General features: G+C 38.9%; 1 protein-coding gene across 23 annotated transcripts in view; it reads left to right on the top strand.

The window, feature by feature from the left end:
- Positions 1-17,248, top strand: part of C2CD5 (C2 calcium dependent domain containing 5) — a 131,210-nt gene that overhangs the window by 64,983 nt on the left and 48,979 nt on the right. For 11 of the 23 annotated variants that reach the window (XM_075121782.1, XM_048826665.2, XM_048826682.2 and 8 more), the window contains 2 exons: positions 12,827-12,941; positions 16,682-16,870. In XM_075121782.1, the coding sequence (XP_074977883.1) occupies positions 12,827-12,941; positions 16,682-16,870 (304 nt within the window). The remainder of the gene's footprint in view (positions 1-12,826; positions 12,942-16,681; positions 16,871-17,248) is intronic. The other 12 variants (XM_048826707.2, XM_048826646.2, XM_048826753.2 and 9 more) reach the window with 3 other exon arrangements.

The raw sequence follows: 17,248 nt of genomic DNA, 5'->3' as shown, positions 1-17,248 counted from the left end.
TGCTAGCTCCTGTGCCGCTTAGCCACTCCCAGTCTCTATTTAAGCCTAAATTAATAGTATCCAATTTGCAAATGAATTCCAATTCAGCAGTTTCTCGCTGGAGTCTGGATTTGAAGTTTTTTTGTTCTAAGATAGCGACCTTCATGTCTGTGATTGCGTGACCATAATTTCGTGTTATAATTCTTGACATCTGATTTATAACATTCATAAACCAGTCGGAGAACACTTCAATCTCTCTGGTCACGCAATCACAGACATGAAGGTCGCTATCTTACAACAAAAAAACTTCAAATCCAGACTCCAGCGAGAAACTGCTGAATTGGAATTCATTTGCAAATTGGATACTATTAATTTAGGCTTAAATAGAGACTGGGAGTGGCTAAGTCGTTATGCAAAGTAGCCTATTTCCCCTTGTTCCCCCCCCCCCTCCCCCGACGTTCTGGTTAAACTTGGATTTAAACTTGGAGAGTGGTCAGTTTGGATGAGCTATTGCCAGCAGGAGAGTGAGTTTGTGTGTGTGTGTGTGTGTGTTCCCTGGGGGTGGGGGGGTGAGAGAGCCTGGATTTGTGCTGGAAATGGCCCACCTTGATTACCAAGCACATTGTAGGGAGAGTGGTCACTTTGGATGAGCTATTACCAGCAGGAGAGTGAGTTTGTGTGTGTATGGGGGTGGGGGGGTGAGAAAACCTGGATTTGTGCTGGAAATGGCCCAACTTGATGATCACTTTAGATAAGCTATTACCAGCAGGACAGTGGGGTGGGAGGAGGTATTGTTTCATGGTCTCTGTATGTATATAATGTCTTCTGCAGTTTCCACGGTATGCATCCGATGACGTGAGCTGTAGCTCACGAAAGCTCATGCTCAAATAAATTGGTTAGTCTCTAAGGTGCCACAAATACTCCTTTTCTTTTTGCGAATACAGACTAACACGGCTGTTACTCTGAAACCTGTCAGTCTTTTGTTAGTCCTAAATGAGAATAACAATTGAATAATACAAACTCTCAAACTTTTTTGTGTATGAATTGTATTTGAAGAAATTAGCTTATAATTCAACTAAGTTATTAATTATGGTTGTATCTAATTACTATGATTATGTAGGATATAGACAGGGTCAGTTCAACAGCTAAGGTGACTTAATTGGGGCCATTGTGTCATCAGCGGTAACTGAGCTAATTATCACGCTTCCTCTACACCCAATTTGCTTATAGCAATTCATTTGTTGTAATGACTCAGTGGTATGAGAAATACTGGCCACATGTGTCAGGAGTTCTTAATGGATAGATTTACTTGGCCTACCTGTCACTGTTCTCTGAAGATTCCATGCATACTAACATGGATATTTGGCTTAAAAAGCTCTCTGTGACACTGCTGCTGGAGTTGCTCTGTGTTTGAGACAATACTCTGAGAGAACTGAACTAAGAGCACAGAAGCTTCCTGTAAAGCATGGGACTCAAGAAACTGAGCTTTCCCTGCCCCATCTTCATATAGCACCAGTGTCACTAACACAGTTCTGTAAACCTGTATGTGAATTTCAAGACCAGATTCACCACTGGTTTGACTACTTTGTGCTACTCTGGTAATGTAAAGCAAAAGTAAGCCCATCTTAAATGGCTTGTGGGTTCTGGCTGCTTTGCACTGCATTGGCGTACTAGTGCGGTGGTTCTCAACCCGGAGTATGTGTTCCCCTGGGTGTACTCAGAGATGTTTCACGGGTACATCAACTTATCTAAATATTTGCCTAGTTTTACAACAGGCTACATAAAAAAACTAGAGAAGTCAGTACAGATTAAAATTTCATACAGACAATGACTTGCTTATACTGCTCTATCTACTATACACTGAAATGTAAGTACAATATTTATATTTCCGTTGATTTATTTTATAATTATATGGTAAACATGAGAAAGTAAGCAATTTTTCAGTAACAGTGAGCTGTGACACTTCTGTATTTTTATGTCTGATTTTTATAAACAAGTAGTTTTTAAGTGAGATGAAACTTGGGGTATGGAAGGCAAATCAGACTCCTGAAAGGGGAACAGTAGTCTGGAAAGGTTGAGTCACTGTATTAGTGAATTTGCCCTTAAAATTTAAAACAACAACAAACAAACAAAAATGTAAGGGTGATACTACTTGTCTTCAGAACATTAGAAATATTGCATGAGAGCATTCTCTTTGGGTTTCTTGTGTAATTTTTGTACTGGAATTTTTAATAATTTTTTTAAAAATGTAGGAAATTCTTGACAAAAATCTTGTATCAGTAACTTAAGGGTAAAATACATTATAGGGACATTGTAATATGTCCAAAGCAAAACATTAGAAACCTAAAATTAAAGGAATCGGAACATGTTAAGATAAAAAATGCACACTTAAGTCATTCAAACAACATTAACTGCCCTGTAGTTATGTCCTGAGAGGAAATATATATATAAAATCTGTGTCTTTAAAAAACACTTTTAGCGGATCTGGGACCACAAATACTAAAAATACCTTGATCATAATTGTAAACATGATATTGCCCTTAACCTTAATTCTGAATTTTCTAGGTTTATAATAGCTGGTTTTCGGAATAATTACAACATCCCTAGAATGTAGTTTACCCAAAGATTAGTGTTACTTACACTCAACAAATTCTATGTTAATGTTTTTTGTCTGGGAATAAATATATTAGGTAGGTGCACTTTCAGTTATGCATACTGTTTCTCTTTAATACAGTACTACATGTTATAAAGAACTTTCTGATGTTCTGTTTGCCTGAATAGTTTGGGACATATTAAACAAAAATGAGGTGTTCAGTGTTGTCCTTTATACTATTACTTGAATTTTTATAATTCCTTCCACTCAAGGGTTTTTAAAGCACATTTCAAACATTTAGTAAGACCATCAACATCTTTGTAAGGTAGTATTTTGTTTTAGGGCAAACTGAAGCACAAAGAAGTGATTTGCTGAAACTCACAGAGCAAACCTGTAACAGAACTGGAATTAGAATTAGAGTCCTGTCAGTAAGAACTACTAGGCCCCTATTCTAAACACTTTTTTATCTTACTAATCTGTCACATTTGTAAAAGAACCCGTTACTCTGGTATCTAGGCACTGAATAGGATTTAAGATTTAAATGTGGGTGATGTACTCTCTCCCCAGGGACTGAAATGTTTCAGTTGAGGATGGGGGATAATTATTTTGAATAATATGTTAAATAGCTTGGGTGCTTTATTTTAAACACAAGCTGTCTGTCAGATATTCATAAATGAAGTCTGATTTATGTGAAAAGGGTTTAGCTCTGATTCACCTAAGGCATAGCATAGAGGATTTTCCCGATTTGTTTCGGAAGAGTTACTAATACTCTAGCTTTTAGGACTAAATCACTATATACCAATTAAATTTCAGAACTATTGTTTTGAAGCCTCCAACTTCTTCATGTAGGTGGTTACCACTCTTAAAATACTTGCTCTACTCCTGTATGCATGTTCCAAAGTTTCACAAGTGCAGCCCTTGTTCTGAGTTTGGTTTTGGTTCTAACGATTACTTACTTCCTGTGAGTGTCAGTTATCCATTTGAGAGATCAGTAAGATGAAAAAATATGAATAATTGAAAGGAAATGTGATTCTATTTCAGTAAGTAGTATCTATGCCCATTTAATTTAATTCAACACAGCTTTATTTTGTATATCATCTTTCTTACAGAATGAATCCCAAAACAATTTACAAAGTTAAATAGTAAAAAATAGCAGAGGGAGAGGGATTGTAATACAGACAAGGGATAGAAGATGATCTCCTTCTCGTTCAGCAGCCCCTAAAAGAAATAGGAGGATGGTGAAGTAAGAATTCACCATCTCTAACTTCAAGGAATGCTAATTTAACTTACTGGCTTATTTATATTTGTATTATTCTACTGTAAATGAGCACCCACACAGTTCTCTGGGTGTCCTTCGCAGTCTTTTAAAAATACACATACTTCAGTTACCTCAAGATCAAATAAATTAACCTTGCGACAACATAAATATAACAAAAATAATTAACTTCCTCACAAAATCCTCATCAGACTTTCACACCGCTGCTGCCCAGACCTATACATCACTTCTCTCCTTATAATTGTGAGAGAAAACATAGGCCTTGCAGCACACCCAAAGGCTAACAAGCTTGGGCTTTTACAGACCAACAGGGAAAGCAAGTTCGAAAGGTTTGGGGTCCTAATGGAAAATGCCCTGCCATCCATCCCCTCTCTGTCCTACCAGTGGAGTTTCATCGCAGGCATCTTCCCTGATGCAATTATGGCAGGGCATTGCAGGGCAAGAGGTGGTATCTTAGGCCCCATCCTTTAAAGGCTTTCACGCAACGTAATACACTGTGAGTATCCCCATTGAAGTCAATGGGACTATTCACAGAGCAAAAACCGAAGCATGTACATCAATCATTGCAGGACCAGGGCCTGGTTGTAGGCCACTTTAGGGTTTTATGGGTTCATACCACGATCTTAACATCAAACTTGAGACCAACAGGCAGCTGGTGCAGATCAGAATACAGGTTTAATGTGTTCACAAAAAGACAACCTGTTTAATACCAGTAAGTGAGCCAGTGAATTCTGGACCTGCTGCAGTTTCTGGATGATTTAGCCCCATATAAAGCTATTGCAGTAATCTAAACTTGAGATGACAGGGATGGAAAGGTCTGCATCTGGAAGAAACAAATGCAACCTCTTAATCATCCGTAGGAGGAGAAAAGTTGACTTGGCTGTAGCAGCTGCCTGACTTTCAAGTAGCAACTGGGACTCTAAGCTGACCCCTATATTGTGAACCTGCTCAACAGAAGGCAGACATAATCAAAGGAAATTATCCCTGCCATCCTTTTCTAGTTGCTTCTCCTCACCAATTAAAATCACCACAGTCTTATGTGGATTGAATCTCAGCCAGCTGGCCTTCATTCACACTTCAGCCTCCCTTGGACATTGAGCAGTACAATTGATTGTTCCTGCTAGGTCACTGGAGTTGGCGAGAGAAAGCTGTATCATACTGAAGATGCTGTGATCAGTGCCTCTTCACTAAACCTCCCAATAGTCTCAGGCACATGTTAAAATAGAATGGGTGACAAGTTGGAACCCTGCAGGACCTCCAGGTATGATACATACCTGATGTTCAACCATCACCAGAAGGAGATCACCTCCCAGTGATGCAAGAACTGTGTCTGTACCGTAACCAGATTAACAAGAGTCAAGGAGATGTGAGGCAACTGGGCACTGTGAGAGTTGGCTCACTGCAGGACTTCGAATAATCTTAACCTCTCAACCAAAAATGCCAGCATTGATACAGGCCAATAGTTGGCCAACTTTTTTGTGTCAAGCAATAGTTTCTTGAGTATAGGAAGCAGCTAGCCTACCCTCCTCATGGAATATTGACAAATTCTATCAATAGACCCCGTTCAGGACATGGGCTTCAAGCACAATTTGATGGCCAAAGTGTTTCCAACACTTCCTGTTTATTACTGTGAATAAACCTGGGTGAAAACTCAGCTGGAGAAAAATTGGTGTTTGTTCCTTCCAGCATGTACTCTGCTGTAGATACAGAAAGTTCTGATTTCATTGGCAAAATGAGAAGAAACTTACTTGCTGTGGAAGGTATTCTAATCAGCTGTAGGCCATTAACTAAACTGCCTACCACCAATAACACAGGATTTTTCAAACACCTTGTGTATGCAAAGGATAGTTTCTCCGTGACCATCACAGCATAAAATTTTTAAATGTTTGTTGCAGTCAATCCAATTCAAGATGGGATTTCCACCATTGGTATTGTAGCTTTCTTCCCTCTTGCTTCAGTTGTTGCAGGCCATTGGTATAACATGGTGATCTGTGAGGTCAAAACCAGCAGAGAAGATGCCTAGGGTGCATTTTATCCATAATTATTTTTAACAATTCCTGTTTGTCTTCTGACCAGTTTACAAATGTAGGACATTTGCACCTACAGAGAAGTAGTGTGTTATGGATATTCAAGAAGTCTAGAATGTAATAATGTAATTCAGCAGTGTGTTGTGTGTGTTTGGGGTGGTGCACTATGTTTGCTCCTTCCTGTTTTAGACGACTACTGTATCTGTGTGTAGACCCTTGAATATTCTTCCCCTCTAGCTTTTTTTCATTGTTTTCACACCTTCTACTGTAGAGAAGTGTTGCATCCATCCGAATTTTAGCCTACGATGTCTTGAGTGGACTGTTATCTGATATTCTTAATGCTGCTTCTTAATTGGTTGAAGAGGTTGCTGTTCTGCAAAATTCCTCCTGAAAGAGAGTTGAATTTCTTGCCTTAGTAGCACTTGTGGCTTGAGGAGTGAAGGGCTGGGAATCCAGCTTGATCTCATATGGCAATGCAGAGCACTACCACAAAACCATTAGTTGAGCGCTGAATATTTTGTCTATTGTGTAAGCTTTGAAAATGAACATTTTACGTTTTCTTAGCTTTTTCATTTGCTGGTATGCTTACACTGGTTTTGCTATTTTAGTGTATTCTAAGTGGTTTGGGTTTATCAGTTACAGAAACCGGATAAAGTAATTTTATCATCAGAAGCAATGTTTTTATCCCCACATCTTAATTTTAGTGATGGACTGAGATTTTCAAACCAGAGATGGATTAGAAAATCTGTCTAGAAAGTTTAGATTCCTCTCATTCTACGGTAGGTTCAGTTCAAGGTACCCTCTGTCTGTCAGTGTATATGGGTAGGGCCAATTTGGGAGTGTGTGTATGTGGAGGAGTTGGGCCCTTTTTACATATGGTGAGTGTCTAGTAATCAAAAGATTTTAGAATCACAGTAGAAAGTCTTAGTTGTGCATAGGGTCACTAAGGGTCAGAAAAGATCCTAAGATCTGTTCTTGGGCTGGAGACCAGAGGAGAGTTCCTGTAAACAAAACAGAGGTCTGTTTCCCAAAAATGCACACTGCAAAATACACTATTGTATTGTATTGGAAATCTTCTCCAGTACCAGAGCAGCAGATAAGCTAACTGCTACCATCAGTGGAAAAAGGAGTGATCATGCTTTTATCTGCACCATACTCTAGAGGTAGGATCTCTTCCCCCACACCTCTACTCTTCACTCTCAAGCCTGGTTAGAAGCATTTGGCAGAAAGAAGTTCTGAGAGGTGGGGGCAAGGGAGTTCAAGTTACAGTGCAGAAGAGAGCCACTCTGTCCACCCCTAGAATTTTGAGGTTACAGTAGCCCTCACTGCTACTGAATCCCTGCCCCACAAGGTATATGGTGATGGATCTGCATAATGAAAGATCCAGAGATTGATTTTGAAAGATATAATTACTCTTCCAAGCTCCACTCTTTTGAGACATCAGCAAGAAATGCCACTCTCAGTAGATTTGTGAAAATCCTTCATAATAGGATTGTTCTTCTCCTTTCTTAATGCTGACATTCTAAATTTTCATTATTAGACTTCAGTGTTAATACACAGTCGAAATTAACTGCAGCAGTTGATACTTCATAGAGCTATTATTTAAGCTTGTCTGCAGATTCTGCCCAGACATCTCTGCATCAATTTACATTCAGTTGATATTTTGATGGCTAAGTTTGCAATTTAAGGATTTACAGACTTAATTTTCTTTAAAAAGTTTAAATTCTCCAGTGCAAGATGGCAGCTCCCAGAAAATAGTACTGGCTCACGAAGCCTCTGAGAGCTGGTCTAATTTAACCCCTGGAAGGAAATGCGGGTCCCATGGAGGGAAGACCACAGGAGTCTGGGCTCTGGAAATATACTCCCCCTTGCCACCCAGAACAGTAGAACTATACAGTTCTGCTCTGTCTAGGGCTCTCCATCCAGGGAGGTCGCGACAGGATTTTGTCCTGTGTCTGTATACAAACTAACAGAGATCAAACTTGCATTCTAAAGTAAAGAACCAAAAGCTAAATTGACTGCAGTTGGAACTGATTGGAAAGAACATTTGGGGCTCAAAATAACTTTATAACACAGTTGTGATGCATTTGTTTTTACTTTCCAAAACTGTTAAACAAACAGTAAGTTTTAGACTTTTCAGTTGGAGCAGGATTTAGTTTGCACTGTCTCTATGAAGAATACCTTCCCATTTACATCATTTTTTCAGATCTTTCAGCTCTAGAAACAATATGCTTGTGCTTCCACGTAGATATAGGCATCATGCTGATGTTGAAACATTAATAGAAATGTGTTCTTTAATAATTAAATATTGACAATATCTGGTTTACAATAAAGGGCAGTTAAGAGCAATAGAATTTTTTGCAAACCTTTTGATTAAAGTTTTAGAAAACCCTTGCTAAACTATTTAATAGATTTGCTAGAAAAGCTTGTGATGGAGTGCTATGTATGCTTGCCTTTGCTTTCACCTAGAATTCAGGGCCATTACTTTCTGTAACCATTTCAGTGAGCTGCCATAGTTTTCAGTCTGTACTGTCACCTGATCCAAGCATGCGCCAAAAAATCCACCGTTTCTGGCTACTGTCTGCTGAATCTGCTTTGCGAACCCTTAGTTCTTTAAGCTTTTGCTTTAGCCAAAAACAAAACAGACACCCTTTTGGAGTGTACTGGACACATGCCATCCTGCTTCCCCTAACTCCTTTAATGTTTATGTAAATCCTTAGCTTTACTAAACTTGTAAATGCTACAATGGCATCCTCATGTGGAATTGTGTGGCTCATGTGTCAAAATAAAAGGCTGCTTGTGGTGAATATATTTGTCCAAAAAATATGAATGCCTACACATTGCACTGCATTCAGTGTTTTGTATCAATTACTATTCCAATGTCATGGTGTCTGACTTTAATTGTATAAAACCGTTTTGTATTTTAATATGCAAAGGTAAGTTTGTGTATACTAAATGTTAATACACAGTGTTTTATATATTTACAAATATATAAATTATCTTGGTTCACATTATCTTACCATATTTTGAAAAAAAAATAGCCCTACATTTAAATGATACAAAAAGATCTCTTCATTCATATGCACTTGTTGACAAACATGGCTCCTGTGGGATTTCTTTTTAATCTTGTGCAATGGCAATAGGTTGACTTTTATCAATGGTATTGGGCGGGGGCCTGTTTCCCGTTGTCTGTAATGGGGAAAAAAAGCTTTGACTTTAGCGGGAGTGGGATCAGGCCTATTATATTACTGTGGATTATAGTGCTTTTACTTTACATCTCACTATTCCTGACATGTTGACCAGAATCCGGGGAAAAAATAAGGGTAAAATGTTGTCTGAGCACCCCACAGCTAAAAAAATAGCTGTGAGTTTCTCGGGTGCTGGGACTGTATCCTCCTCCCATATAATATACAGTATTTTAAGGTGAAGTGAGTTGAAAAATTGCCTTGTAATCCTTTAGGAAGCTCACTCCTAAACTTTGTAATCCACATGCCCAAAATCTCCGTGGGGTACCAATGTGGGGACCCGTCATTATTTCTGCTTTTTCTGTTTCTCTTTGTCCACTTCCTTCTCTTATGGTTTTACTCCCGCCCCATCCTTGTTTGTGTCACCTTACTGGTTGCATTTGTATTGCTCTTTCTTCTCTCACCTTTTTCTTTCCCTGTTTGTTTTTTTCTCCTGACTGCTCAATACTTTCTGTTTCCACACACACACCCTTTTTTTTGCTCTTTTTTTGTTTGAGAGTAAGCAGCAGCAGTAGCTGCCAAAATGTAACACTTTCCATACTTAAGGTTGCAGAGGGAAATTGATCAGCATTCTAGTAGAGCCTTTTGTATCAAACTCTTTATGCACAGCTGCAAAAAGGAACAACTGGGATCATGAGATTCTAGGCGCCCCTTCCCGCTTCCCCCCCCCCCCGCCTTTTTTGCAAATGTTTCTCTTGCAAAGTCATAATATATTGGAGGACTGTTTCATCAAATGAGTCTAGCTAAATACCTGTTGCCCACTCTAACTGATCAGGAAGTATAGTGAGTAGCTAATGTAGGTGCTTTGGTTGCACTGGGCTGTTGACTTGTGTAATATATATTTATTTTACATACATACTCAGTCAAGTCAAGAAACTACAACATTAGTAAACTTAGTTATGTAATAGACATACACATTAATAATTCTATTACTTGTCTTGATTGGGTTTGCGTAGAGGGGTCCCGCCTGAGGTTTTTACTACCTCTGGCACTTGCATCACTGGGAATATCCCTCAAGCCAGAGAGAGTTAGGGATGTGTTTGTTGCTTTTTCTTTTCTAACTGTCTCCCATTTGGCTGGCATTTGTAGCACTTTCCCTAGAGTTTGAAAGAACTACCTCCAGGGGTAAACTTAACTTAAAGGACTTACCGCTACGCCGGAGTCCTGAGCAGTGGGGCAGGGCCTCAAACGGAAGGAGACAGGGCCTCAACTGGAAGAGGTGAGACGGTTAAATTCCTGGGCCGTTTAAATAGAGATTTAAAGGGCCCGGAGTTCCAGCTACGGTTGCGGCATCTGGGAGCCCTGAGCCCTTTAAATCACTGCCAGAGCTACCCGCTGCGGAGGCGGCTGGGAGCCCCAGGGCTTGGGCAGCGATTTAAAGGGTCCAGGGCTCCGCTGTGGTAGCTGCGGCTGGGAGCCCCATGTCCTTTAAATCACCGCCGGAGTCCCGTACCGGCAACGCTACTCCAGGGCTTCGGCAGCAGGGCTCAGGCGGAGAGCTGGGAGCCCCAGGCCCTTTAAATCACCAGCCTGGGGAAGCGGGTACGGTCAGCACTGTACCAGCTCTTGCTGGCACACCAGACCGGACCGGCTTACTTTCACCTCTGACTACCTCTCTAGTGTTCCCAGCTTCTGACAGGTGAAAAGCATGGGACCTCATTGAGGGTTTGAGTGCAATTTCTCAGTGCGATCCAGGTTTTCTGTGTTCAAACTTGCAGTCAAAATAGCTTTTAATAATGACATAACATTCCCACTAGTGAGAGCATAAAAAGCTTACACTGATGTCGCTGAAAGTGTATAACCAGTGTATTCACTTCTATGATTGCTAAGAGAAATACACTAAGAAGAGTATGTGGGTTTTTATTAGTAAACAAAATGGAACCCGCTCATAGTAAACTTGGTGTAATGAAACTTGATATATCATTGTCAGTGAAAGTAACAAATTCCTTCAGCATGTAAATTGCAGTTCTGACTGTAGTGAATTCCTATGAAGAATGAAATTTGTGTGTGTGTGTATAATATATATTTATTTTACATACATACACTCACTCACTCCACTATAAGATTTCCCTGTAGTTAATTTTTTGCTGTTTAACATTTTTCTTTTCTCTGAGGAAGCTTGCAGAGTTGTTACAATGTGATGGATACAAGCGTTAAAAGTCAGGAATAATTGGAGAGCATGATGTAAGCCTCAGCAAAGTACACTGTATTTCCCCCCCCCCAGAAATATCCTTTAAAGCTTTTTTTATAGAAGAAATAATTTTTAGTTTCTATTTTAGATCTGCAGAAGTCTGATTCTAAAACAAAAGCTGAAGTGTATTTTAAAAGAAATACATTTTGCACAATAGTATTTTGGATTTAATTCACAAATTTCCAAGCAGCTGCCTTTTTAACTTTGTGCGTTTATGTTGAATCTCAGTCCAATCATGGGCCTAGTATGTGATGTATGGGTATTGCATACCATATATGCAAATATTCACCATGCTTCACTTGTAGTAAAACATTTACCTGGCCAGATCCCAGTATGGCACAGATTTTGGAACTGGTATTTTGGGCCCTAAGAGAGATCTGTATAGGCAAGTGCTTGTGCCTGTGCAAAGTTCCATTTACTTCAGTGGGACTCTGTAATCAGAAGGGTCCACGGAGGCAGATTCCTATGCAGCATCTGTGTATTCAGTGATTTATTAATCATATTTTGTTTATCAAAAATTTAAATGACTTTTTGTTATAGGTGCTGCAGACATAGCAATGCGGTCTTGAAAGAACAGGGAGCAATGTTGCAGAACCTCTACCAGAACTCCTATTGATCCACATGTAGAGGGTTTGCAGGATTAGAGTCTTGTTTAAAAAGTAATTGTTTTGCTATTTAAAGTAAATGAATGTTACTCAAAAGCTTTTTGGTAACACTTATTACTGCAGTTGATTGTCTAATATAAGAAGTATTCAGGAAGTGTAGATGGTCTTTTTTTTTAATTCTTTGACCGTACCATATTATAAATTAATGAATTAGTAAAATTAATCTGGTTAATAACATCTGGATTCTAAATTAATAGTTTTTGAGAAATAAGCGTTTAAAACATACCCAGTTTCCTTAGCGCAGAGGTACTGAAAATGCAGGTGAGATGTGGACCGCAAAGCTTTGTGTTGGCCTGTGACATACTCTTTAATATGGAGATGTGTTCAAAAGAGAGAAATCTTCTTGCAGCGAGATAAAATACAATAATTTGTTTTCCCAAGCTGCAGCTCTGTATTACAGATGAGGGTACTCATTAGGTAAAATCTACATCACTTTATGCAAATTTTGTGCAGCCCTCAGGCTCTTGGCAAGTTAATAATGTGACCTCTGAGGGAATAAAATTTGGAGCAGAGGCTACAACATTTTGATTTCTGCTGCTGCAGGGACAGCAACAAGAGCACAGCTAATCTAACAAATCCTGTTTCCACTGGTGAGAAACAAGGAAATAAATGGAACACGGCCAATGTTTTGTTATTGCTCAATAATAATAACAACATGAAGAAGAAATATTGTTTGCTAATTGGGAAAAGGACAAAATAGGTAGGGGGAAAAATTCAAGGTTGCAACTCCTATTACAACAAATTTAAGAATTTTAAAACAGCACTTAATAGATGGTTTAACGTTTAATCACATACTGCTTTCAATTGATGTGCTGCAGAATAGTGAACTGATTTATACTTTGTCTTTCAGATGAACCAGAGACACGAGATGCGTGGTGGGCGGAAATCAGACAAGAGATAAAATCCCATGCCAAGGCATTGGGTTGTCATGCTGTAGTGGGCTACAGTGAATCAACTAGCATTTGGTAAATCATGATGATTTGATTTTCTAAATGCCATAGAAAATAATCCTGTACTATCTTCTTAAAAATGGGATAGAGAGCGCAAGACAGACGATAGTGTGTAGCATACCAGCTTTGAAGCGTTTACTAAAATATCTTCCATCTTAGGTTTCAAACTTGGGATAAACAGCTGTGTCTTCACATGTTTTTCAGAATTAATTCTGTAGCCATTGTCATAACTATTCCTTAGCATGCTACTGCTAGACTTTAAATCTACGTATTTGCTTTTGACAGTTAACATTAACTTGTCTAATTCTCAAGTTCACTAAATCTTATCTGCTAGAATGCCTGGACATTTTACTTAAATATGTTTTAGTTATACTTTATTGTCAAGGAATGATTGATAGTTCAGAAGTAAAACACACTTTTAAGGCATGGAAGCAGGGGGTCTTTCTCTAGGCATTGCTTGTAAATTGAGCCAGATAATCTTGCCTCCTAGAGCCAGAGTACTGCTGGCTGAGTGTTCCTGTCCTGAATCTCTCTTTGGGATGTACTGACCATGATTTTTCTCCTCCAGTACCTCACAGAGAAAATAATGTGTGTAGCCTTTTGGGCCAAAATTTGAGGGATTGCATTTTTCCACTCCTGTGATACAGTAGCAGCACTTTCCTGGACAAAGACATTAATCTGGTCATAGTAGTGGCTTCATTCCACAAGTCTAACATTCCCCAAAATGGCAAAGACAGGTGGGCCTCTCGGAGATTGAGCCATAGGCAGAAGTTAGGTTCAACTGCTATGGCTCCAATAGCTTTGCTAGGCTGTCTCCATCCATCTGGAATTCAAGAGACACAGAAACAGAGTAGCCCTATTTATTTGAAAATATAACAACATACAGCCATCTCAGCTAGAAGCCAGAACTGTACTGACTTATCCCACACTTTGAAGGGTAAGAATATCTCACCTACCTTCTGTATTTAAGTGATTTATCACAACATTGGGGAGAACAATATGGAACCCTTGTATCTACTTCCAGCCTCCCTAGTCCACTGAAGGTCACATCCCACTGCAGCTCCAGAAAGTAACCTGAACAGAAATCCTGCTATCAGCCAAATACCAGGATATTCAAGTGGAATCAGTTACAGGGGATCAAGGAGAAGAGACCCACCTTCTCCCAAGGGAAATCAGAAACAGCTGATGATTGGCATCACCTTCATAATACCACAGTGGGAAAATTACCAGATACATGTGAGCTTGATGGGCTGAGAGGTCTACCTAGGCTCCTTAGACATTCAAGCACCAAGGACTCTCTTGTCTGGCTCAGTTTCAAGTGGCCTTCCTAGTCCAAGACAAATATATTAGTAATTCCACACATTGTTAAAGCAGTATCATTGGGCAGGCAAAAAGGAATAGGAGCAAAACACACGTGGAGATGGCTCAAGTGCTATTCAGTATGGCAGAACCAAACCTCTAAATAAAAGTACATTTAAAAGGGATCCTAAACGTAAGAGCTAAGTGACAAAGCTAAAAAGAAACCAAGGGAGAATAGAGTCTCAAAGTGGAGGTTTTCAATTGGATAATTATGAACCTGGGTTGACTAGAATTAAAACTTTCACCTCCTCAAAACATCAGGGTCAGAATTTTCACTTCAGTTCAATTACTAGGTCAGAGAATAAAGATATTTGACAAGAATTTTTCAATGCTAGACTAAGTTTGAACATTTTCATTAAAAGTCGCACAGGAAAGAGCACTTTTAGATGAGCACTTGTGCTGGGGCTTTTTCTTTTTCCCCCCAACTCAAGTCAACACCACAGTTCTACTGTTAGGTATTTTTTGGTTTTTGTTTTTTTTAAAGCCTGACCCAAGCCCCAGTAATCTCAAAATATTTGTGATGTTTTGACATCCTTTTGGTAGGTTTTGAGATGTGCCTCAGTGCTTCTATAACCTGCCTATTCATCCATGTCTAATGTGGAGTTGCAGCATTGTTTGACAAACTCTTCTCAACGGTCTATTTGAACTATCTTTCTATGTTCTGGCTCTTAAGTTGACCTTCCAAATAGCAGTTGCCTTGGCTATGATGATCTTGGAACTAAGTATCCCCTCCACAGAGGAACTATATTGTATATTTATATGGATGAAGCTGTCCTTAGACTTTCCTGCTGATGATGCATAGATCTCAAGAAGGTAATCCTACCATCCATTTGATCCCATCCTAGCCGCCGGAAGGAATAAGCTATGTTTAAGATTTTGCCCTTAAAGAACAAAACCAGATGGAAAATCAGTCTCTATTTGCAGTGACAATGGTAAGCTGCAAAAGGAAGAAGGCATCCAAAGAGCACCTTCACAAGATGGGTAACAGGATGCAAGCATTGCTGCAGTATATAAGATGAGCAGACATGGACAATCTGAAAGCATCATGGTAGTTTCCACCAGGTCCGTGGCCCCATTGTATGCTAAGGGGACTAGTGTGCTGGCTGAAGAAACAAACGTCTTTAACTTTCACAAGCTTTCCTTTTCTTCAGATTCAGCCTTTGGGAGTAAAATTCTCCATGCTGTGGTAAAGTAGGGCTTGTAGTGAAAATGGAAATCTGTTCATCTTGATTAGTCTTCCGATAAATAATATGAGTAATTCAGTTCCATTATATTTTCTTTGTTAATACTTAACATAATTCATAATAAAATGTATGAATAAATACACACTATTCATAAATTTATAAATTCATAAAATTCATAAATCAGTTAATAGTATATTTTACACTTCGTTGGTAGGACTTTGAGTTGATAATACTTGTTCACTAATGGTGGAAGAATTAGATAGGGGTCCTCTGCTGATTTTCATTTCAACCTGTTTCCATGCCTTAAACAGGAAGGACTTGAGTATTTACAGTATTGGCCTGCCAGACATGCTGTATCTGTGTTGGGGGGGTGGGGGTCAAGAGGAAGAATTACAGGTAAATAAAATAAATTAGGAAGAATTACAGGTAAATAAGACAAATTTCTCATTCTAAGAAAGGACGAAGGGTATCTCTTTGTTTTTCAGCATAATGGGTTTGATTTAGTGTTTACCCATAGAGGCTTGGTTCACTGTCTAACATGTGTAAAATTGTAGACACATTAACTGTTGTGTGGTCTTTAACTGTTTAACTTTTAAACCAAGAATAGAGTATATCACTTAGATTAACACTGTTCTTACTTTAAAATTTTACTTTTTTTTTTTTTTTTTTTGCTGTCTTTTATCCCGAGTTACCAAGAAGCAACTTGTCAGTATTGCTTTGTAACTTCATTTTGACAATGAATGATATCAGGTGATGGGGGTTCTCAGCTCCCACCCTTAACTTTGGTAAACAGCTACACCTTGTCTGCAACATTCCCAGGCACTCTAATCTGTAGAATCCAAAAACTTTCTTAAATCTATATTTCCTGGGTAATCTAGTGGGCTGAGAACAGAAGTGGGAACCAGGAATTCCTGTTTTCAAATTCCACCTCCTACATTGATTCTCTTTGTAGCTTTGGGCATGTCTCTAATCTATCTGCATCCATTTCTCTCCATTTAAAATGGGTGTAATACATCAAAAGACTGTTTGTGTGGATTAATTGGTTAATTTGCTAGGTATTGTTATTACTGGTACCATGATTCCACTAAAGTTAACAGTTATATTTAATTCACTGTGGCTTTTGAACAAGCTTTTTAAATGTATGGCTTTTAAAAAAAGATATTTAACACCGGATCAGGAATTCACTTCTTTGTAATTCTTTTCTTTTTATAGTGAAGAGGTCTGTATTTTGTCCGCGTCTGGCACAGCAGCTGTACTGAACCCTAGGTTTCTCCAGGATGGCACCATGGAAGGCTGTTTGGAACAAAGGTTGTCATGGCAGCCTGGCTTCTTTTCCATAGGGTCAGAGAAGGGAGAGGTTGATTTTTTTCCTCAGAACCAAGATAGTTCTTCTCTATTAGGGTAGGTTACAGTGTTACAGTGCAGGATGCGGGACCAACCACTTTACTGATTTTCACTAACAACAACAACAGAAGTAATGGAACTCTGCACCAAATTAGATTTTCTGTTTTTATTTCTAACAGTCTGAATAAGGTAACATGTTTGACTACTAACCACAGAATTATAACTCAGTCTTTTCCTTTGCCACTCTTCACGTATCTTTCTTACCTTTGTAGCACACTACAAAAAAGTGACAGTCATATGATAATTTGTATAAGCCAAATCTTGATTTGGCTGTAGTATGTGGACCATTGTCTTTGTTGTGTTCAATGGCTGTATAGAAAATAAAATAGCTTTGAGTGTAAAACAGAAGTGAGTAAGACAAGCATTTAAAAATGC

Source organism: Caretta caretta, chromosome 1 (assembly GCF_965140235.1).
Source record: "Caretta caretta isolate rCarCar2 chromosome 1, rCarCar1.hap1, whole genome shotgun sequence".
Classification (NCBI taxonomy): domain Eukaryota; kingdom Metazoa; phylum Chordata; order Testudines; family Cheloniidae; genus Caretta; species Caretta caretta.
Note: the sequence above shows the minus strand (reverse complement) of the source record. Positions and strands in the feature narration are given on the sequence as shown.